Source organism: Pseudophryne corroboree, chromosome 6, assembly GCF_028390025.1.
Source record: "Pseudophryne corroboree isolate aPseCor3 chromosome 6, aPseCor3.hap2, whole genome shotgun sequence".
Lineage (NCBI taxonomy): Eukaryota > Metazoa > Chordata > Amphibia > Anura > Myobatrachidae > Pseudophryne > Pseudophryne corroboree.
Genome location: NC_086449.1, coordinates 348,707,896 through 348,731,553, shown reverse-complemented (window position 1 = coordinate 348,731,553; position 23,658 = coordinate 348,707,896). Strand labels below are relative to the sequence as shown.

Below are 23,658 nucleotides of genomic sequence, written 5' to 3'. Positions count from 1 at the left end.
GCCCGCAGTGCCGGCATATATGGGGGAGGCACTGCTCACCTGCTAAGGAGTCGGCATAGGTAGACTCCAGAGCTTCAAGCTCGTAGCGCTTTTCCTCTGCAGCCCGGGAAAACACTGAGGAAGAGCTGGCCGTGTCAAGGTCGTCAGCTTCGGCTCAGTCTGGGGCGGGGCCGGCCTGAACAAAGTCTTGCAAGATTTGATGTCATCATCTTGTGAGACAGTCACTGACAGTGCACTGAGTGAGTTCCTTGGCTGCCAGTGCCAAGGAGCAATGCTGGTGCTCCCATGGTCCCCTTATTCCGGGAGAATCACGGAATCTGGGTGACGGGAAAAGCCTCCTGGAGGGTTGCCACCAAATCCTGGAGAATACAGGAAATACGGGAGATGTGCTTATAGATCCAGGAAGAGAAATGTAACTCTTAGCAACTGAAAAACCAGAGGCATTACCAATTATTATTCAGTGACCTTCTTGGCTCATACATGCCCAATGTGGAGACAGTGTCTCAGTTACATGCACTTGTTGGATCTCCTGCCTGCGCGTGCACTCTCCACTTTTCTGGATCAGCGAGTTTTCATTATTTACTTACATCTGTAATATTACTTAATGAACAACGATCAATTTAAGTATAATTTTATTGATTAAAATATTGTTAAAGGGACATATATGGGAAACAAAATAATATGGTAGCACAACCCCAAATACCCCATAGAAACTGTTCTCATGTCTACAGTGATATCAAGTATGTTTGTTTTATGTACAGGGTGGATAAATGCTATATAAACAGGATGCAATGAATGTCCCTATTCTGCATCATTACAGTCATTTGTAGCATTGCACAATGTTTGCAACCGGTGACTGAAATGTGTAGTAACAGAATTAGGGTATTAGGACACTAGCCTACATTTTATTTCAGTTGTTACAATTTTACACTTACTCTCATTATTAAATTCACATGCCTTGCACCTATTAATGCGCAAGATCCTCTTAAAAAATATCTATTTAAGACTGAACAAAAGGCATGCAGTGGAAAACAGTGACTGTTCTGTGCAACTAAAAGGTATTCTGCTGAATTGTCTACGCTTTTTAATATGTTCAATTCCCATTCTTTTAATCTCATTATAGTTTTCCAATTCACAAAAATGGAGTGTGGGTTAAAAGTTCGACATTGTATAGATCGACAGTCAATAGGTCAACGAGATATGGTCGACATGTACAAAATGTCGACATAAAAATGGTTGACATGTTTTTATTTTTATTTTAGGCCAAATCTAACTCTAACCCTCCCCCCCAATGCCTAACCCTAACCCCCCCATAGTCTAACTGTCCCCCTTGATGCCTAACCATAACCCCCCCCACCCCTCCTTTCCCCCGTAGTCTAACTGTCCCCCTTGATGCCTAACCCTGAGTGTGCTATCTGGAATCCTAGCACTAACCCTACACCTAGTGTCTAAACCCCAACCATATCAATGTTGTAAAAATGTGAAATAAATGTATTGATCATTTATGTGTCGACCATTTTCATGTCAACCTTTTGCACCTGTCGTCCTTAAGCAGTGCTGACTTTTATCTGTTGACATTTTGTACTTGTTGACCTAATTCATGCCAAACATATGGTGTTGACTTATTGACTGTCGACCTATACATTGTCGATCTTTCATCTGGATACTGCAAAAATGACATATTGTTTATGGTTAGGTCAGCAAAATAAATCTATTTCCTATTCCATAAAGGACACTCTCAGTAGGTCAGGAAAATTACCAAAGAACATCAGAAAAGACCAAAGGAGATGAATATAAATCTGCATGCTAGAATTCCTGACATGAGTCTGCAATGTTTATGGCTAATTCTTACACATTGGGGGTCATTCCGAGTTGTTCGCTTGCTAGCAGATTTTAGCAGCATTGCACACGCTAGGCCGCCGCCCTCTGGGAGTGTATTTTAGCTTAGCAGAATAACGAACAACAGATTAGCAGAATTGCGAATAGAAAATTCTTAGCAGTTTCTGAGTAGATCGAGACTTACTCCTACACTGTGATCAGCTCAGTCCATTTCGTTCCTGGTTTAACGTCACAAACACGCCCTGCGTTCAGCCAGCCACTCCCCCGTTTCTCCAGACACTCCCGCGTTTTATCCTGTCACGCCTGCGTTTTTCCGCACGCTCCCAGAAAACGGTCAGTTTCCGCACAGAAACACCCACTTCCTGTCAATCACACTCCGATCCCTTCAACGATGAAAATTCTTAATTCGGCCGTGAGTAAATCTACTAAGTTTTGAGCTAAAACACTTAGCGCATGTGCACTGCGTACCATGCGCATGCGCATTTTCGCCTTAATTGCTCCGTTGCGAAAATCGGCAATGAGCGAACAACTCGGAATGACCCCCATTGGGCGGTATTCAAATGATATACTGTATCACGCCCAATCTCCTGTCTAAAGTGATAACCATTATCACGCATATCGCACCCATGGTAAGCTGGTCGCCCTCGCTACCCCAGGGGTAGCAAGCTTAAATGATTATACGACGCCCGTCAGCAGAAACAGGACAGGTGTGGAAGGGGTGAAAAGAATTGAATACCAACCATTGAGCAGAACATCATAAGGAATATTGACTGTGACTGCAAACCACATTAATTCAGTCTTCAATACTCAAATCGGCATTTAGGGCAAAAGCTGTGAAAAGCCCTTTATCAGTGATAAGAGGCTATATCACACAGCTTCAGACTACTCAAGTAGAGGGATATACAATCTAAAATATCTTCTCCGACCTCCGAGTTTTCACCTAAGTTTGTTTCTCCATAAACAAGTATGCGAAAGTGACTGGCCGATAATTCAATAGTATATTACTGTTTTAAATAAAAGCATAACTCCATCTTAAGATGGCGTTATGCTGTACTTACCCATCCGTGATCCATCATCAAAAGTGGTACAGCGCATGTACTGTTTTGCACATGCACAGTACCAATAACAATTCAATGACCTTGTCAGCTCATACACGCCCAGTGTGGAGAAAGGTGTCTCAGTTAAAAGTGTGGGTTCTCCTGCCCACATGTGCACTCTACTAACACACCTTCCAGGATCTGTGAAAAGTCCTATCGAAGGCCTTTCAAAAATTCACCACTGGATGAGGATACCGCAATGCATTGGGTGACCACAGTACATATATATTTTTGAATCACTTCAAAAATGGTTAAATTAATGCAAAAAATAAATGTAAAAAGCACCACTCACTACCTATGAAAACTTGTTTATATTAGAAAGCAACTACTATAGTGTTTACGCTGCAGTTTGGACTTCTCCTGCTAACCCTCCAGATTGGGTCTCCACCCATCCCGAAACTTCAAGAGTTTTACAACGTGAAGTTCATTCATGCCCAAATAGTTTTTCATCATCTCTGGGTTAAGGCCATATACAAGCTCACCGTCCACCTGTTCTGTTTGAAAAGCTTCCACATATTGGCTCATGTTGAGACATTTCAGGCACTCACATACTTGCTGCACAGTCAGAGTGTGAAGATCTGATGGGATATCACTGATCGTTGCAAAGATTTTTGATTTCAAAGTCTCAGTCTTCGCTTGTGGTTGAGTCATATGATTCATACGAGTCTGCTTTGAGTCTAGGATAGGCTGCATTTCATACATATTGCACTTTTCTAGAGGTTGATTCTTACAACTGTTGACTTCACTGAGGTCGATATATATTGGCTCAATGACGTTGTACATGGGTTTTTGTGTAGATACATTCTTTTTATCTAACATAAATATTTCTGTTTAAAGAGAGAAAGGAATATGGAAATGAATGATTTGCAGAGTTGTAGTTAACATCAACATCTTATCTACAATATATGAATTATACTATGTTTACATTTTGGACACAACACAAACTTCCCCTATTGCCATTTGTTTCCAAGAGGCACATTCTGCCTGTGACAACTGTGTTAATAAATATCCTCCTATGCCTATGTTTAATTCAAAAGATTATGTAATATTAATGTTCTGTTGGGAGAGCACCAAATGAAATGTAGACACTCTGCTAATGACTACAAAGAAGCATGTTAATGTGATTCCTTCTCTCTTTTCCATAATTGTCTCCTACATGCAGAGAATCCATGATATGGAGACTCTGGGATACGAGGACACAAACTCATTATCAGTTCCACCCGTAAAATGGAGTCAGAGGTTCATATACTTCCTTACCAAGCCATGTGCCTCTAGAGCTGTGGTTCCCAAACTCGGCCCTCAAGGAGCACTAACAATTCATGTTTTCCTGGTCACCTGTGGATTTTCAAAATGTGACAGTTGATGATACACAGTGCACCTGCGGCGTGACCTGGAAAACGTGAACTGTTAGTGCCCCTTGAGAACAGCAGGGCAGATTTATTAAGCCTGGTGAAGTGATAAAGTGGAAGGTGATAACGCACCGATCAGCTCCTAACTTCCATGTTACAAACTGGGTTTGAAAAATGACAGATAGGAGCTGACTGGCTGGTGCGTTATCACCTTCCACTTTATCACTTCACCAGGCTTAATAAATCTGCCCCAGATTCTGGGAAACACGGCTCTAGTGTGTTAATCATTTCTTTGGGGTGTCTACCTTATTTTTAAGTTAGTATTTAGCTCACTTTAAATTCATCCCCTATCACCCCTCTCTGCCCCATCACCCCTGCCTCGTTGTTTGTGTGTTTTTTTTACCCTTACTTTATATATAGTCTGACTTATCTCACTACTTTTACATTGCCTGTGAAGTACAGGGTGTTTCACTCGCTACTGACCCCAATGTTTTTCTTGTAACTTTTAAAGTAATTGACTTCATTTAGTGACATATGACAAGGATATACCTTGGTCTATGGGAACATTAGGAAGTCACAGCAAGTGTTGAAAGTGTACACCATTAGCATACAGGCCAGCTGTTCCCGCATGCGCAAAGTGATGGTCAGCTGTTCATGCTTCTGAGAGTGGTGTTGTGTACAGTCACGCCATAGTACATAACACAATTGTCAGAAGCATGAACAGCTGGCCTTTTCTTCTCATAAACCAAGGTATGTTTGTGACAAATTTCACTAAATTACATCAAGTACTTTAAAAGTTATAAGAAAAACTTTGGGCCAACAGCAAGTGAAACAACCTGTATAAATCTTTGAGGGGAGAGTCGTTGTTTTTTTGTGTGGTTGTAAGTAATGGGCACCCGACGAAGCAATCCAACTGTTTTGCTGCCAACAGGCGCGAACGCCGTAGATGCCCGTATTCTGCTGACATCCTTCTTTGGTGGCGAGCAGAAATCGATGAAAAGTTTGTGTTATGGTCTCCCTAACCAATACTTTACATGGGTTTATGTGACTAAACGAAGTGCTTTTGGGTGCAACAAGTGCTTTAAGCAATTGAATAGCTCTGTCTGGTGCCCATTACAAAAAAAACCCAATTGAACCGCTCCCTTTAAGTAAACATTTATTGTGAAAAAAGACACTCTTAATTCAGTGCAACCTTATTTCATTTCATAGTTGTTCCAGAGGAAAGCTAAACAATAACGTCAGAAATGTAGCTGCCAACTGAGCCATGCAAGGGGAAACAGAATAGTTTCTGACTTCTATCATAACCAATTCTACAGTTAAACATTTATAGCCAGAAAATTATTTTCTGTTAGAAAATAATTCAACTCATCTTCAAATCTATTTACTGAATCTGTGATCACCCCTCCATGTATACAATTCTACAATCTGATTGTCCTTATACTTAACATTTTCCCAAGTAAATGTCACCTGCACAGTCTTTGTTGGATAAATCTTTGTGTTGACTTTTTTAACAACTTTATTTTGGGTTGTAGATAAAACCAAAACCAACATTAACAGACAGAAGGTGTGTATACAAAGAAATTATGATGCACTCTTTAGGTATCTATTCATGTACAAACAAAAAATGATTTGTTACTTATAACTATACATTGCATCAGTTTGATGTGATATATAGCTTTGGTAAGTAGCAATTCATGTATACACACTTTTCCAGCAATGCGATCCGGTGTCCAGGGGTCCAGCAGTGCTGTCTTCTCCAGCAGTCCCCACTGCGGTGATTGGAGTCAGCCGACGGGTCCCCATGCGCATGTGTTGCCGGTTGAGCTCCTGGGAGGTTAGGGGGCAGAGCCAGCATGGGTGCCGGACAGAGAGCAAGGAAGCATTGAGCTTCCCTGTAGTTACCACACCGCAGTTCAGATTATGCCATCCTGAGATGGTGAATCTGAACACACTGGAGAAGCGGGAAGAGGAGCTTTCCGTTCCTTCATGAATCTCACTTGACCATACAAAAGTATGGTGATGTGATTCAGGCATGGAACGGGGTTACTTCTGGAGAACTCAGGAACTTCTTCATGGTAACCTGCTTTGTGAATAGCACAAAGCAGAGAAAAGCCAATGTTTTCCGCAAAACAGGGCTTTTCTCTACTGTATGAATAGACCTCATAGTCCCCAACACATTAGCATTCAATAGGTACACGAGGGAAGCAAATCACATTGTCAACAGTTACCATGTTGACATAATGTCAACACCAAAATATTGACACTAGAATGTTGACATGGTTCATCATGTCGGCAGGCACCATGTCAACATGTTCAGAATGTTCTCATCTTCACAATGTCAATATCTGAAATATCGCCCTGTGAAATGTTGACATTCTCAGAATGCTGACAATTAGTTTTAGGTGCCACTGAAGGGGTTAGGGTTGGGCACTAAGGGGAGGTCAGGGTTAGACTGTGTGTGTGTGGTGCAGGGGAATTAGAGTTGGGCACTAGGGGGAAGTCAGGGTTAGTGTGTGTGTGTGTGTGTGTGTGTGTGTGTGTGTGTGTGTGTGTGTGTGTGTGTGTGTGTGTGTTAGGCTGTGTGTGTGTGGTGGTGGGACATAGGGTTAGGCACTTGGAAGAGGGTTAAGAGTAGGGGTTAGGGATTGCTGCTCCCCCAGAGGTCTGAGCTGGAAGTAAAGGTCACATTTCATCAGGACCTGGAAGTCGTACTTGAGGTGCTAAAGCCTCCAGGACCACGTAAGTGACTGCTGGGCCACCAAGGACATTAGGTCGACATTCTACAGTGTCAACATGTCATCTGTGTAGACATGATGAATGGCAACATGGTCACTGCCAACATGCTAAGCATATCCAAATTTTAGAGAGAGAAAAGCAAACCAACTTTTAATAGCAGCACTCTTTCCCTTCCACAAGAAAATTAATTTTTCTTTCATAGAAATAACATATTTGGCACTTCATTAATAATCTTATAAAATACAGAAGAAATTTCAATACCCATATGTGATGTAGAGTGAAGTATAAAATCAGTAGAGACAGAATAACGTGTAGAAAAGAAAATACATTTGTGAATAAAAGTGTTTTAAAAGAAAATGCTAGTGCGCTGTTTTTATTCTGTAAACTGATCCAGTACCTGTGATTTAATAGATTATATGAGTGATCCTTCAGATAACCACTAACTGTTGTTGCCAGTCTATGAAAGGTTACAAATGTAGCAATATTTGCACAATATTTGCAGATTCTTCTTTCAATAATCACAATGTAACATTTGTTGCTTTTTGATGGTGTGGTGAAGATGTTTGAAACAGCACTGCAATGTGGAATGTATTCCTGTTTTCAATTGCTGGATGATGCTATATCTTCCTACTTTCTAAATGGTAGATAATTCCAGCTATTAATTAGGCTGATAATCTCTATTGCTGGCTTAGTCCAGCTATATTATTCAGGAATGGTGCCAAAATACAGATCTATGTTCTTAAACACTAGATATATTTTTAAGGCAGACTAATATACTGCTGTGTTATTTCTTCCTCATATGTCCAGATGACAGTTTAAATATCTATTCATATATAAATATCAGGCTCATATTACCCTGAATAGTACGGGTATACATTCCCATGCTTGTTGACGGCTTATTTTTAAATACTGGATTCTATATGAGTTGCCACTGTTAGGATATATAATTACTGACAGATACCCCTCGATCCATCTAGTACCCCACATCACTCTCCTGACTGGGGAAATAAAACATGTTGATCCGTGTATATCACCTGAATAATAAGTTAAACAGTGATTGTTAGAAATAACCAATTGGTGGTAGTGTTTCCAGCAATGTGCTTTGCTAAGCATGTCGACACACTATATGCCAACATTGTGACAATGTCAGCATTCTCATGTCGTCCTGATGAATGTCAACATGATACTGTAGCGGTTGACCGGACATACCAAACTCATACATGAGCTAAGAATATGCTTGAATACAGCAAAGGCAAGAAATAATGGTTGAAGATGTGGGAGAAAGGGAGATGTGAAAGTGTTAGAGAGGGTTCTAAGGACAACTTCAGTGACCTCGGAAATCCCATGGGAAAATAAACGCAGCAAGGAGAAAATAAAAAAGAGTTTTATGGCTCAGATAAACAGAGATTTTCTCCACGTTGCTATATTTTGTTGTGCACCTGTCACTTCTTTCCTCTGACTTGCAATAAGGCATCTAGCCGCAATGAGGATTTTATTGACTGCTGATATGTTTGCACAGGTTAATTAAGCATACTTTAACATTACTGTCCCGTCATTATTAATTTTAATCAGCTAAAAACTAAAGCTACTGTACCTGGTGGTGATAGGCCTTACATTCAAAAGTAGATGACCATATAATTTGTTTTCAGTTAAACAAAGTTTTCAGAAAGTGTTTGTATTTCAATTATATTTCTAAAGCGGGGCTAAAGTTTTCTGCTGTACAGGGAGACTCTCTGGCCCTTACAAACCGATCACTGCACAGCGCACTTCAGAGAAGAGAAATGTTTTACTGATACGCAATACCCAGAAGTGTATATAATGGCACATCACGCAAGGCTCCCGTGGGCCGGGCATTGATTTGTATTATCCCCATACACTTGTGATCAGAGGCGGATTGGCCATAGGGTTAACAGGGAAGATTCCTGGTGGGCCGGCGCACCCGTGGGGCCTGTTTTGTTTGAGGACATGTGGTCCTTTTTATAGACATAATGAATAAGATGCTAAATAATTTGCATATACGAAAATTAGTTTGCCACTTAGCCTGTGATTGCAGATGATCTAGTGTATGCTCTGTCTGCCTGCTTGGCTGACATATAAGATTGAGTGAATAGTGATTGGGATACGGTTGGTGTAATAAGCAAGAAAATATATATTTCTAAAGAATGATATAGTTTCCTAAATTCTGAAGGTGTATCATACAATGTGCTCATAATATTTAATTTTATTTCTTTTTAACTTCCCCCTTGATGCTGGACATGCCCACTATCTGGAAAGTTTTGGGGAAGGGTGCTGCTGCCATGGCCCATGGCTAGACCTTACACCTCTGGTGCTGCCCATGTGGGGTCACTAGTACAAATTTTTCCAGGGCCGCTTTTTGTTCCCAATCCGCCCCTGCTTGTGATGCAAGTGTAGGAATAGGAAGGAGAAAGAAGCTTGGAGCTGTCCAGTCCGGATTTCCGGGGTACAGACCGTTCCGATGTTTACCCAATCCCCTGTGTGGGAGCATCAAACACAGGGTTTATCGATCACCCCTGCTGCGTGCTTATTGAAGGAACTCACTGGGACATATACTTGCCCAACACATATGTGGATAAGTGTCAGGAATCGACTCACCAAGCTGACATCCGTCCGCCGTTGCGGACTCCGACCTGGCTCCCTGCGGTCACCTGTCGTCCGTGTCCCTGCCTCTGGACGCCATCACGGGCCTGGGAGCGCTCCTGAGACAGCGGGCGTGTAGCACGCCGCGTTCCCGCTAGGCCGCGGCATGGGCGCCGCCATGACAGTTCACAACAACCAGCATACAGCGGCCAATCCGGTGCTTGGCCGCACCCACTTTCCCTCACTCATCCAATGCCTGTGCACCAAGGGGTACATAAGAGACTGCAGGATCAGTCTGCAGGCATCCTGGACTTTGTGTCACTCCTGCGACCCATGTGAAAGGATCTGTACCTGTTCCTTCCGTGTTCCTGGCTCTCTACTGAAAGACTTGTACTCCTGGTTACTCTGCACAGCTCCGTGGAACTTCAAGGCCCAGCAATACCTGCAACTTCAAACAGGCTTCACACTCATCACCACCTTGTGTGCTTCAGCCTTGCAGTTGAGACTGACTCCAGGTGTGTTCCATTCCTCCACCTGTGATACAGCTTGCTGCTGTCAGTGCTTCACCACCTGCACTGTGGATAGTCAGACTCCTGCCTCTGCTACCAGGTTTGCCATTCAACACCTTACTGCCAAAGTTTCCTGTTTTAAACCTGCACTGGTTTCCAAACCAGAATCATCTTTACAAGCACCTGTTCTTCTGTTTATTATATTACCGGTTATTATTTCTCCAGTCATCTGTCATCCTGTTGCCATAGACTTTCAGCTATTACGCTGTGTGATTGACATTTCCATTTGTTATTATTATTTCTGCTGCCATTCTGTTTATATCATCTGCTAATAAATATCATTGCGCTCATGCGCAGGAACGTTATCCAGCCTCCTCGTTTACTCCCAGCTACCTCCACTGACCCACTAGCGCCCCCTCCGGGGACACAGCCAAAACACAATCTGACAGTAAGTCCAGGATCGATGGACTCGGATGGTGGACGGAGTGTGGGGTCAGAGGCCTTGCAAAATCTGGTCTCCCGTCTGGATGGTCAAGAGGCTGCGCAGCAGCAGATGTTTCAATTCCTGCAAGGGATGTCCTCCCGGATAGATACACTACAGCAATCCCTGCCTAGTGTACTCACTCCTACTGTTCCTGTTACTCCAGCACCTGCCAGTGCTGTGAGTTCCTCTATGCCGGCTGCATCAGCTCCAGTGTCACGTCTGCACCTGCCCGTGCCAAGCAATTATGATGGCAGTCCAAAGTTATGTCGCGGGTTTCTCAACCAATGTGAAATCCAGTTTGAGTTGTTGCCACATAATTTCCCCACGCCAAGGTCCAAGGTTGCCTACATCATCTCCTTACTTTCTGGATCTGCTCTGAGCTGGGTGTCTCCTCTGTGGGAACGTGCTGACCCTCTGATTAACAACTACACAGACTTCGTGTCAACCTTCAGACGGATCTTTGACGAGCCTGGTCGTGCAACATCAGCTTCCGCTGACCTGATTCAACTTCGTCAAGGTACCCGTAGCATGGGACAATATGTCATTCAGTTCCAGACGTTGGCCGCAGAGATTCAGTGGAATAATCAGGCCCTGGTAGCAGCTTTCTGGCATGGACTTTCTGACCGGATCAAAGATGAACTGGCGACCCGCGACCTTCCTGTACAATTGTCTGAATTGATTTCCTTGTGCATTAAGTTGGACTCTCGCATCCGCGAACGCAATAATGAACGCGCTCGGAGTGAGCCACGCAGATCAAGGATGATACCTTCAGTACAGTTCCAGTCTCCTTCTTCTGACGAGCCTATGCAGGTAAATAGGTCCCGCCTAACTCCTGAAGAGCGGGCAAGAAGAATGCGTGAGAGACTCTGTCTGTACTGTGCGGCTGCGGGCCATCAGATTAACTCCTGCACAGTGCGTTCGGGAAACGCCAGATCCTGACTTGTAAAGGAGGAGTCAAGTTGGGATCTTTTAGTCAAGCTCCTTCTAATCAAGACCTTATCCTTCCTGTGACGTTAGAGACTTCAGTTGGGCTCCAGTCCGCATCAGCATTAGTGGACTGTGGAGCTGCAGGTAACTTCATCACCCAAGCTGCGGTAAATAAATTTTGCTTACCTATATGTGAACTTTCCTGTCCAGTTTATATTACCGCTGTGGATGGTAGTCGAATCTCCAAGGGGAATATTTCTCATCAAACTGCCCCAGTGGTTCTGGGAGTTGGATTCCTACACTCTGAACTGATTAAGTTCTTAGTCATCCCTCAAGCCACCCAGGAGATCGTCTTGGGCATGCCCTGGCTCCAGCTACATAATCCACAGTTTGACTGGTCAACGTTGCAGCTTACCTCATGGGGTTCACATTGCCATCAGTCCTGTTTAGCCCAAGTGTGTCCCATAAAGTCTACCGAAGTTAAGTCACAGTCAAGTCTCCCAGCAGTTTATCAAGATTTCTCAGATGTCTTCAGTGAGAAGGCCGCTGATGTCCTACCGCCCCATAGGGAATGGGATTGTCCCATCGATCTCCTTCCTGGCAAGAAGCCACCTAGGGGGCGCACCTACCCGTTGTCTGTTCCTGAAACCGAGGCGATGAGTGAATATATCAGGGAGAATCTACAAAAGGGATTCATCCGCCCTTCATCATCACCCGCTGGTGCAGGTTTCTTCTTTGTTAAAAAGAAGGATGGAGGACTGCGTCCATGCATTGACTACCGGGGTCTCAATGACATTACCATTAAAAATAGTTATCCATTACCACTCATTACCGAATTATTTGACAGAGTTAAAGGAGCCCGCATCTTCACCAAGTTAGATCTCCGCGGTGCCTACAATCTCATCAGAATCCGGAGTGGTGACGAGTGGAAGACAGCTTTTAACACTCGAGATGGCCATTACGAATACCTGGTAATGCCGTTTGGGTTGAGTAATGCTCCAGCAGTATTCCAACACTTTGTGAACGAAATCTTTCGTGATGTCCTGTATAAGTACCTCGTTGTTTACTTGGATGATATCCTCATCTTCTCCCAAGACCTTCCATCTCATCGTCTACAAGTCCGTGAAGTCCTCCGACGTCTTCGTGAGAACCGGCTCTACGGTAAACTTTCTAAATGCACCTTTGAAGTTCCCTCTATACCCTTCCTGGGTTATATAATTTCCGGATCGGATCTTCAGATGGACCCGACAAAATTGGAAGCTATTGCCAATTGGTCCATTCCAAATTCTCTCAAGTCTATCCAGCGGTTCCTGGGTTTTGCCAACTACTATAGGAAATTTATTCGGGGATTCTCCACTCTCATCGCTCCTATTACCAACCTGACTCGGAAAGGGGCAAACCATTCCAACTGGTCAGAAGAAGCCTTAGCAGCCTTCCAGAAGATCAAACTGGCCTTTATGTCTGCCCCAGTTCTGTCTCAGCCAGATGTAAACAGACCGTTCGAGTTGGAGGTGGACGCCTCTACAGTTGGGGTTGGAGCTGTTCTCTCCCAGAAGGGAACCGATGGGAAAGTCCACCCTTGTGGATTTTATTCTCGCAAATTCCTTCCTGCAGAAGCTAACTACTCCGTTGGAGATCAAGAACTATTGGCGATTAAGCTGGCTCTCGAGGAATGGAGATACCTCCTAGAAGGGGCCAAACATCCGTTCAACATCTACACGGATCATAAAAACCTGCTATACTTAAAGGCAGCTCAGTGCCTTAATCCTCGCCAGTCCAGGTGGGCTATGTTTTTCTCACGTTTTAATTTTAAGCTTCATTTCCGCCCAGGTTCGCAGAATGTTAAAGCTGACGCTTTATCCCGATCTATGGAATCCGAAGAGGAAACGCCTGACTCAGTGCCTCATTCCATCCTGAGTCCAGTGGTGTTCGCTGCATCTCAAGTCTCCCCAGCTCCTCCTCCTGGTAAGACTTTTGTTTCCCCAGAACTCCGTCCCAAGTTGCTATCTTGGGCTCATCAATCCAAGTTCACCGGTCATCCTGGTGTCCTGAAGACCTTCAAGTTTCTCTCTGAGACGTACTGGTGGCCTAAGATGAAGGCTGACATCAAGGATTTCGTGGCATCCTGTCCTAAGTGTGTGCAGCATAAGACTCCTCGTCAGTCTCCAGCAGGTCAGTTACAACCATTGTCTGTTCCTAGTCGTCCCTGGTCACACCTGTCCATGGATTTTATCACCGACCTTCCTCCTTCTCAGGGATACAATACCATCTGGGTTGTAGTGGACAGATTCACCAAGATGGCTCATTTTGTTCCTCTCCAGGGTCTCCCTTCTGCCCCGAAACTTGCCCAAATCTTCCTACGGGAGATTTTCCGCTTACATGGTCTACCCTCGGAAATAATATCCGACCGGGGGGTACAGTTTGTAGCGAGGTTTTGGAGGGCCCTCTGTTCTGCCATGCAAGTCAAGCTGAAGTTTTCATCATCGTACCATCCTCAGACGAATGGGCAGACAGAGAGGGTTAATCAAGAACTTGAGACGTTTTTAAGATTGTATGTTTCATCTTCCCAGGATGACTGGTTCGATCTGCTCCCATGGGCCGAGTTTGCCCACAACTTCCGCTATCATACTGCTACTGAAACAACACCATTCTTCGCAGTATATGGGCAACATCCCCGTGTTCCAGACTTCCAAGAACTCCCTCATATGGATGTTCCTGCTGCCACTACTGCTCTGACTCAGTTCTCATTAATTTGGAGAAAGATTCACGTGTCTCTCAAAAAGGCCTCCAGCCGGTACAAGTACTTTGCCGACCGCAAGAGACGTGCGGTTCCTAACCTGAAACCTGGGGACAAGGTTTGGCTGTCAACCCGTAACCTCCGTCTTAGGGTTCCGTCCATGAAGTTTGCACCCCGTTTCATTGGTCCTTTCCCTGTTGAAAGAGTCATCAACCCTGTGGCCTATAAACTGAAGTTACCACCTTCTCTTCGAATACCTAACGCTTTTCATGTTTCTCTCCTCAGACCTCTAGTCCTGAACCGTTTTCAGAGTGCTCTTCCAGTTGGCCCCAAAATTCGAACTCAGCGGGGCGTGGAATTCGAGATTGGCAAAATTCTGGACTCTCGTTGCCGGTATGGACGTCTCCAGTACCTGGTCGATTGGTCCGGTTATGGCCCAGAGGAAAGAAGTTGGGTAAATTCATCGGATGTCCATGCTCCAAGGTTGGTCCGTGTCTTCCACAGCACTCATCCATCCAAGCCACGTGGGTGTTCGGTGTCCACCCTTAAAGGGGGGGGTACTGTCAGGAATCGACTCACCAAGCTGACATCCGTCCGCCGTTGCGGACTCCGACCTGGCTCCCTGCGGTCACCTGTCGTCCGTGTCCCTGCCTCTGGACGCCATCACGGGCCTGGGAGCGCTCCTGAGACAGCGGGCGTGTAGCACGCCGCGTTCCCGCTAGGCCGCGGCATGGGCGCCGCCATGACAGTTCACAACAACCAGCATACAGCGGCCAATCCGGTGCTTGGCCGCACCCACTTTCCCTCACTCATCCAATGCCTGTGCACCAAGGGGTACATAAGAGACTGCAGGATCAGTCTGCAGGCATCCTGGACTTTGTGTCACTCCTGCGACCCATGTGAAAGGATCTGTACCTGTTCCTTCCGTGTTCCTGGCTCTCTACTGAAAGACTTGTACTCCTGGTTACTCTGCACAGCTCCGTGGAACTTCAAGGCCCAGCAATACCTGCAACTTCAAACAGGCTTCACACTCATCACCACCTTGTGTGCTTCAGCCTTGCAGTTGAGACTGACTCCAGGTGTGTTCCATTCCTCCACCTGTGATACAGCTTGCTGCTGTCAGTGCTTCACCACCTGCACTGTGGATAGTCAGACTCCTGCCTCTGCTACCAGGTTTGCCATTCAACACCTTACTGCCAAAGTTTCCTGTTTTAAACCTGCACTGGTTTCCAAACCAGAATCATCTTTACAAGCACCTGTTCTTCTGTTTATTATATTACCGGTTATTATTTCTCCAGTCATCTGTCATCCTGTTGCCATAGACTTTCAGCTATTACGCTGTGTGATTGACATTTCCATTTGTTATTATTATTTCTGCTGCCATTCTGTTTATATCATCTGCTAATAAATATCATTGCGCTCATGCGCAGGAACGTTATCCAGCCTCCTCGTTTACTCCCAGCTACCTCCACTGACCCACTAGCGCCCCCTCCGGGGACACAGCCAAAACACAATCTGACAATAAGGAATTGAGTTTTTTTTTAAATAATATTTGATTCTATTTTTTTAGAGTTACATCATACTTGCCTACTTTTGAAAGAGTATTTCAGGGAGATGTGAAAGTAACATCTATCAGTGCGGAAGTATACTGCTACATCTGAGAGGTGTGTCATAAACATGACTTACATCCACATGTAAATGAGCCCCTAAGTTAGTAAAATCTCTACTTGTTGAAGAAAAGATTTGTTTGTGTATTGTGTTTTACAAGAGTTTCCAAATACTATAAGTGGCCACAAGAAACCTTATTTAAAATGCATGTAGACATAGGGATCCTTGTGCCTTATAACCAATACAGGGAAATGTCACTGATGAGCCCATTTGAATGTATGTATCTCTGAATTCTTTTTTTTCCCCCCAAGAATGTAACAGCTGCATAACGGAGGTGAGGTGCAATCGGGGAGACTGGTAATCTATTGAGGGAGTCAGGGAGATTGCTACTATTTCAGGGAGTCTCCTGCAGAATGAGGGAGGGTTGGCAACTATGAGTTACATACATGTCTAAGTTTGTCTTCTCATATATGTTTGTATACATGTATTAGGAACACTCATTAGGTACTCATATAATCCTGCTATGTTAATTTGTAGATTGCTCCTGTAGGTTTTATCATTTTCTTAACTATCTTTTTTATAAATTGGTTCAATACATCTTTTTTTAATACATCTAAATAGGAGTTGCTGTATCTACTGTAAGTATTTTTTTTTTTGTTCACATAAGGTGAGCCCTGGGAATCTGTACTTTTTAGACTAATTTTACTTGCAAAACATCTTCTGCTGCTGCTTCGCTCCATCAGCCCTTATTTTGGCTGCCTGTATCTTACCAAATCCAATATAAAACATTTCTACTAACATACAAAGCCTTAAACAACACTACACCAATATACATCTCTTCATTTTTCTCAGAATATCTCCCAGCTGGAAAACTGCACTCTGCGCAAGATCAGAGTCTTTCATTCATACTGATTACATGCTCCTATTGACAGTTATAGGATGTTTTTGGGGCTGCCCACTCATAAGACTTTCTTCTAGTCTCTAGTCTTCAAGCATTCCCTGAAAACTCACCTCTTCAGACAAGCTGATCAAATTCCAGAGCCAAGCACATAACCTCCATATGTAAACTATCCTAGCCAATTATTGTAAATACTCTAAAATTGCAAGCAGGACCCTTACCTATTAATTCCCTCTCTGTCTGGTATTGCCCAGTCTCATTTGCACTCCCAATTGTAAAGCTCAATGGAATAGGCTGGCACTATATAAAATAAATACATGCTAAGAAACAAATAATAAATTGTACATTAATGAACCAGAATGGCAGTACCATTTTAATCAGTGGTCTTATTGTTGTAAGTATTTTTCAACTAGTTTCCCAAGATATATACACATCACAGTTATGTGTCAGGAATCGGGATGAATTACATGTTGTATACTTGAAATGGGACACTATCAATCTATATAATAAAAGCCAACTCTGCTCCTCACCTCTGTTATGTGCTCAAAGTGAAAGTGAAACTGCAGGGAGATGTTACAGCCTCCTATCTCCTAACCTGCTTCTGGTAGTAGTAATAATAATAATAATAATAATAATAATACTGATCTCACTGTTTTACACTTGCTGCAGAGAGGGGGCTGGGGAGAGAGAGTGGGGGTAGGACCAGATAGGGACTGGGGGAGAAAGAAAGAGGGCAGGAGTGTTGGGGCAGATAGGGACTGGGAAGAGAAGGCGTTAGGCCAGAGAGGGCATGGGGGACTGGAGGGGGGGAGAGCTGGGAGGGGTTGGGTTAGACAGGGACTGGGGAGAGAGTGGAGTGGTAAGGGCAGATAGGGTCAGTGGAGAGAGAGATGCAGGTTTTTTTCAATATAGTCACTTCTGTGTGACACGGATGGACACACACACAGTCCCTATGTACACTGCACCCTGCACCATATACTACACTCCCATCCTCTTCCATATTCTGTACTGCCCCTATATATACACTGCACCCCATACCCCTCCATATAGTGCCCCCTATATACAGGGCACCCATCCCTCCATATACTGCTCCCACCATATTCTACATACTCTACACCCCCTCCTACATATACTATGCTGCAACCCCACACACGTGTGGGCACTTACTGGTGGGGTTAGAAGGTGAATCAGTCCGGCAGGAAGAGGTGAGACACTGTGTCAGGTGAGCAGTGCGGTGACCGAGAGGAGGAGGGGTAGGTGCTGGGGCTGCAGATGATGCGGGCGAGGAGTAGGCAGATAATCGGCTCAGCTGCTTTATACTGTATATACTGCGCACCAACAGAGGGGTCTGCTCGTCCCTCCCACACCCTGCACAGGCCACGCCCAGACCCCTCTGGCCAGATGCTGGTGGCTACTGGTGTCCTCTACCCCGCAGACTGGCCAGAAGCTGGGCAGGGAATGGTGAGCTTACACATGCCAGTACTGGCATATATAGGGGGTAATTCAGAGCTGATCGCTGCTGTGCGTTTTCGCACAGCGGCCAATCAGAGTTGAACTGCATGTGCACCGCAATGCGCTGGTGCAACGGACAGCTGCAAAGGGAATCGCTGGTCAGCGATGGGTTTGTGCGAAGGATCCATTCGCACTGGCGTTCGCAAGGAGATTGACAGGAAGAGGGCATTTGTGGGTGGCAATTGACGTTTTCAGGGAGTGTCTGGAAAAACGCAGGCATATTCAAGCGTTGGAAGGGAAGGTGTCTGATGTCAAATCCAGTCCCGGGGAGGCTGAAGTGATCGCAGTGGCTGAGTAAGTCCTGGGCTGCGCAGAGACCGCACAAAATCAGTTTGTGCAGCTTTGCTACACATGCGTTCGCACACTTGCACAGTAAAAATACACTACCACTGTAGGCGGCGACTATCTGAATGCAGGACTGCAAAAATCGCTTCCTAGCGATCAGCTCTGAATTCCCCCTTAGTGCAGCATCATTATAGCCTGCCCATTACAGATATACAGCATCTATATTTATAAAAGGTTAACGCTACACACACTCACACACACTTAGCATGACAAAGCCCCGACTCCCAACAGCAGGACTTCCAGAAACCCAGCAGCTCCCATGTGAGTAGCGATCGCCCTCCTAATATAATCTGGCCCTGGTGTCCGTAATTGTGACGGGCTTTTAACTAGTGTGATTATAATGCATCTATCATCTTACCATCAAGAGTGATGTTTGCGAAGCTGCCTTGATCTTCCACTTGTTTAGTCATCAAGTCACATATCTCATTCCATCTCTCAGGGTTTTCCTGTAGAAGTCCTGTAGCCACCACCAGTTTCAGCTCCATCATGTACATTGGAATAGTTGTTGGCTCTTTTGTAAATATTTTACCTTTGTAATAATAAAACAAACAAAAAACAGTTTATGATATAACTTTAAACAAAAATATTAAAAGCAAATTCCAATATTTTGTTTACTGTTGCTAAAATATATTCTGTATGGAGTTATTTTGTTTTATTTAACTACTTAGTGACCACCTATAGTATATCTACATCCTGTTGTAACGGGCCGTAGTGTATGCGTATCTTTAGCTATTGATTCTGATTCATGAAAGGTGGTCATCAAAACACAGTGCTCAAACCCAGGGGCGTATCTACCTATTGGCAAGGATGGCACTCGCCAGGGGCGCCACCCAGCGGTGCCACCCGCGGCCAGTAGGTAGATTTAATATTAATGTCAGCAACTGTCCACTCCGGCCCCCCAAGGTGTGTCTCCCCCCACTCCCTGGTAGTTCGTCACCCCGAACTGACACCTGGCCGCACTGAAGACCATAGCAGGAAGCCGCAGCAGTGGCAGTCACTGTAATTGGTGCCGGGGTCCGACACCGCGCTACAATCAAGAAACTACAGCTCCCAGCAGCCCTTGCTGCCGGGAGGTCACTGCAGAAAGGGCTGCTGGTAAGGTGTAGTTTATGTACTTTCTTGATTGTAGCGCGGTGTCGGACCCCGGCGCCAATTACAGTGACTGCCGGTGCTGCGGCTGCCTGCTATGGTCCAGGGCGTCAGTGCGGGTGAGGAACTAACGGGGGAGGGGAGGGGGGGAGTGCTCGGGGTATAATTATATTCTACAAAGTTGTGCCTTCACAATTAAACTGAACATGCACATTGTTCCAGAGTTGCCACGAAACATACAGATTGAGTAATAAAGTCAGCATGTAATCAGGGCCGGTGCTAGGGTGTTCAGCGCCCTCCTGCAACCTATCAATTTTGCACCTATCTACAAATACAAATGTGACCGATCTCTTCCTCAGAGCTGTAACTAGACATTTTGTTAGTCACATTACACCGCATAGTAGTGTCCGTTAGTCACATTACACCTCATAGTAGTGTCCACTAGTCACATTACACAGCACAGTAGTGTCCGTTAGTCACATTACACCTCATAGTAGTGTCCATTAGTCACATTACACTGCACAGTAATGTTGTCTAGTCACATTACACTGCATAGTAGTGTCTGTTAGTCACATTACACAGCACAGTAGTGTCCGCTATTCACATTACACTGCACAGTAGTGTCCGTTAGTCACATTACACTGCACAGTTGTGTCCGCTAGTCACATTACACCGCACAGTAGTGTCAGTTAGTCACATTACACAGCCCAGTAGTGTTGGCTAGTCACATTACACAGCACAGTAGTGTCCGCTAGTCACATTACATCGCACAGTAGTGTCCGCTAGTCACATTACACTGCACAGTAGTGTCCGTTAGTCACATTACACTGCACAGTTGTGTCCGCTAGTCACATTACACCGCACAGTAGTGTCAGTTAGTCACATTACACAGCCCAGTAGTGTCGGCTAGTCACATTACACCGCACAGTAGTGTCCGCTAGTCACATTACACTGCACAGTAGTGTCCGTTAGTCACATTACACTGCACAGTAGTGTACGCTAGTCACATTACACTGCACAGTAGTGTCCGCTAGTCACATTACACTGCACAGTAGTGACCGTTAGTCACATTACACTGCACAGTTGTGTCCGCTAGTCACATTACACCGCACAGTAGTGTCAGTTAGTCACATTACACAGCCCAGTAGTGTCGGCTAGTCACATTACACAGCACAGTAGTGTCCGCTAGTCACATTACATCGCACAGTAGTGTCCGGCTGGGCAGCCTTGAGCATGTGCAGAGATGAACGTAGATCCGGATGCGTATGCAGCGATCTGCGTTCATCTCTGAATGACCCCCTATGCCAGGTACAACCTTCATTCCCTCCACAGTGCGGCCCCGGTACCTGCAGGAGGTCCCGGCTCGGGCGCTGCTCCTCCTCTCCGGTTTCTCACAGGATCTGTTACTCCAGTGGCTCTGTAGGATGTTGTCAGTGACCCTGAGAGGGGGAGGGAGTGGGTACTAATTACTTGGGCCTGGGACTGATGGAGGGGCCCAGAGGGGCCCTAGTCCCCTGCACTCCTAACCCCCTCCCACCTTACTGGGCAGCAGCAGCTCTCATGTTGGCAGCACAGCACATACTGCACAGTGTGCTGTGCTGCAGAGAGGCTGCTGCTATTGTTATTGTTCCTGTATGGGTGGGTGGGGGAGTGTGATCACAGTGATCACCCCCCCCCCCCCTCGAATTGACCCTGGCTGAGGGGCTCAGGGGCTGGGGGCACAGGGAGTACACCTACCATGCTCTGTACAGCAAATACTTGTTTTGAAAACGATTTTTCCCTATAAAGGGGCGTGGCCACGGTGCCCGCGATTAGGCCACGCCCCCAACCCGCTAGGTAACTCTGAATGTCAGTGGCAGCGGCGCTGTGTGTGGGCCGAGGCCGCATACTGCGTGCACGCTGTCTGGGGAGGAGGAGAAGGGGGGTGAGCCGCGCTGCTCGCTGCCAGCGCCGCTACCTGTCATCCAGTGTGACAGGCGCAGCGGCAACTGGCTGCAGCAGGGATGCAGAGCAGGGAGAGGCTGAGCGCCTCTTCAGTTTGGCACCTCCCTGCACTGCATCCCTTTGCTGAGCGGCTAGCGTCGGCTCTGCATGTAATGCTCCCATACAGAGAACTGCCAGCAATACCTCACTTGTTGAATGGAGCTATCCTTATCACCCTAGCACACATTTACCAGAGACTAAACAGATGTGTTAACATTTACAACTTTCTATATTGACAAAATATAATGGCTCCTCTTTGAGTACAAAACATTTTAATCAATATCAATCCAGGCAGCATGTATTTGTCCTCTTTAATAGTGCAAAAAAAGAGTTGTTTTTGTATGATTATTGAATTTAAACACATAAAAAGGCACCAAAAGCAAAACTATTAGGGTAGTAGAAACTAGAAAGTACTGTATAATTACCTCTTTATCATAACTATTAGGTGTTGTGTTATGATAAATCTACATTCATAATATTAACATGGTCATAATGTTGACATTGAATAGGTCAACACTAATTATGTTGATACTGATAAGTTATTGATCTATTAAATTGTCGACATAATGTCCCTGGTGAGCCAATAGTGGCTTACCAGCTCCCAATGGCTAAAGCGACTCCATCGGCATCTTCTGGGTCCCAGAGGTCGTGTCTGTGTCACTTCCATTGGTGTCATCTGATGGAATGGCATTCCCATGAGTGTAACTCTATCCCTTCCACAGCCTGTCGACATTTTAACATTGTTTATGTTGACCTAATGGCTACACTCCCCTTTTAGGGCCTATCTGCACCCTCTCTCAGTGGGATTGTTTTCCTTTATATTTAAGAAGTTTGCTCAATCCACTCACCAAAAATGCAAGGTCTGAAACTTTTTGTTATCAAGGTGCCAACTAACTGTAGTTCTAAAGACACACATACACACAGTTTAATGTGTAGTTATCAAGAGGAAGGCATGACCTTCACTTTTTTGCTTTGTAGAACTAGTTTGTCTACTACCAACATGCAGGGCTGTCTCTTCCATTGGGCTCAGTGGGCAGTTGCCCAAGGGCCCAAGTTCCTAAGTGCTTGTGGTCGATCCCCTCCCCACTTGGCCACCACTGATAGCACCCTCCACCCCCTGGACAACATAGCTGTCAAAAGCACCCCTTCCCCCCAAACATCACAGCCGCCAATTCCCCCCTCCCTCCGGACATCACATTCATTCTTAATACACGTTATATTTGTTTACACCGTCTCCGGGTGCAGCCTCATTTTGCTGTATGTATATATATATATATATATATATATAATCGCAGGGTGGTGGCGGCACTCATCAGACTTGCACAGGGTCCTTAAGGCAGTGTCCGTTTATTGACCATTAGGCCGTCATGTTTCGGGGATATACCACGGACCCTGTGCAAGTCTGAAGAGTGCCGCCACCACCCTGCGATTATTTAGTGGCACTCAGAGACTCGAAACTAGTGAAATGTCCCAAGAGGGTGCTTTTATTAATTTATGTTTCGGGGGTGGTCTCCCCTTCTTCAGGACAGGAAATGAAGACCATCCCCGAAAAGTAGATTAATGAAACCACCTTGTTGGGATATTTTACTATTTAGGAGTCTCCGAGTTCTTCCTATTCTTTCCTGCCTGCATATTTTGGGGCACATACTCCCCTAGGAGTGCCCTGGAACATGTTACCCTAAGGGGATCCTGGAGTGCTGGGGACTAGTGTGTGTGTGTGTGTGTGTGTGTGTGTGTGTGTGTGTGTGTGTGTGTGTGTGTGTGTGTATATATATATATATATATATATATATATCGACCTCCACAAGCCGGCACTCCTTGGATTGCTTCCAAATACCTGGCCAGGGTGCTCTCTCTGGGCCTTCCGCCCCTTTCATACAACAAGCAATGTATAGAGGCACTCCCGGACTGCAGAATTAGTGAATCAAATGCGGTGATTTATTCAAC

General features: G+C 45.2%; 1 protein-coding gene across 1 annotated transcript in view; it reads right to left on the bottom strand.

The window, feature by feature from the left end:
* Positions 1 to 1,375: 1,375 nt before the first annotated feature.
* Positions 1,376 to 23,658, bottom strand: part of LOC134932271 (uncharacterized) — a 40,328-nt gene continuing 18,045 nt past the window's right edge. The window contains exons 4-5 of the mRNA XM_063926561.1: positions 18,998 to 19,168; positions 1,376 to 3,763 (exon numbers count right to left, since the gene is read on the bottom strand). Coding sequence (XP_063782631.1) covers positions 3,300 to 3,763; positions 18,998 to 19,168 — 635 coding nt within the window. The 3' untranslated portion in view covers positions 1,376 to 3,299. The remainder of the gene's footprint in view (positions 3,764 to 18,997; positions 19,169 to 23,658) is intronic.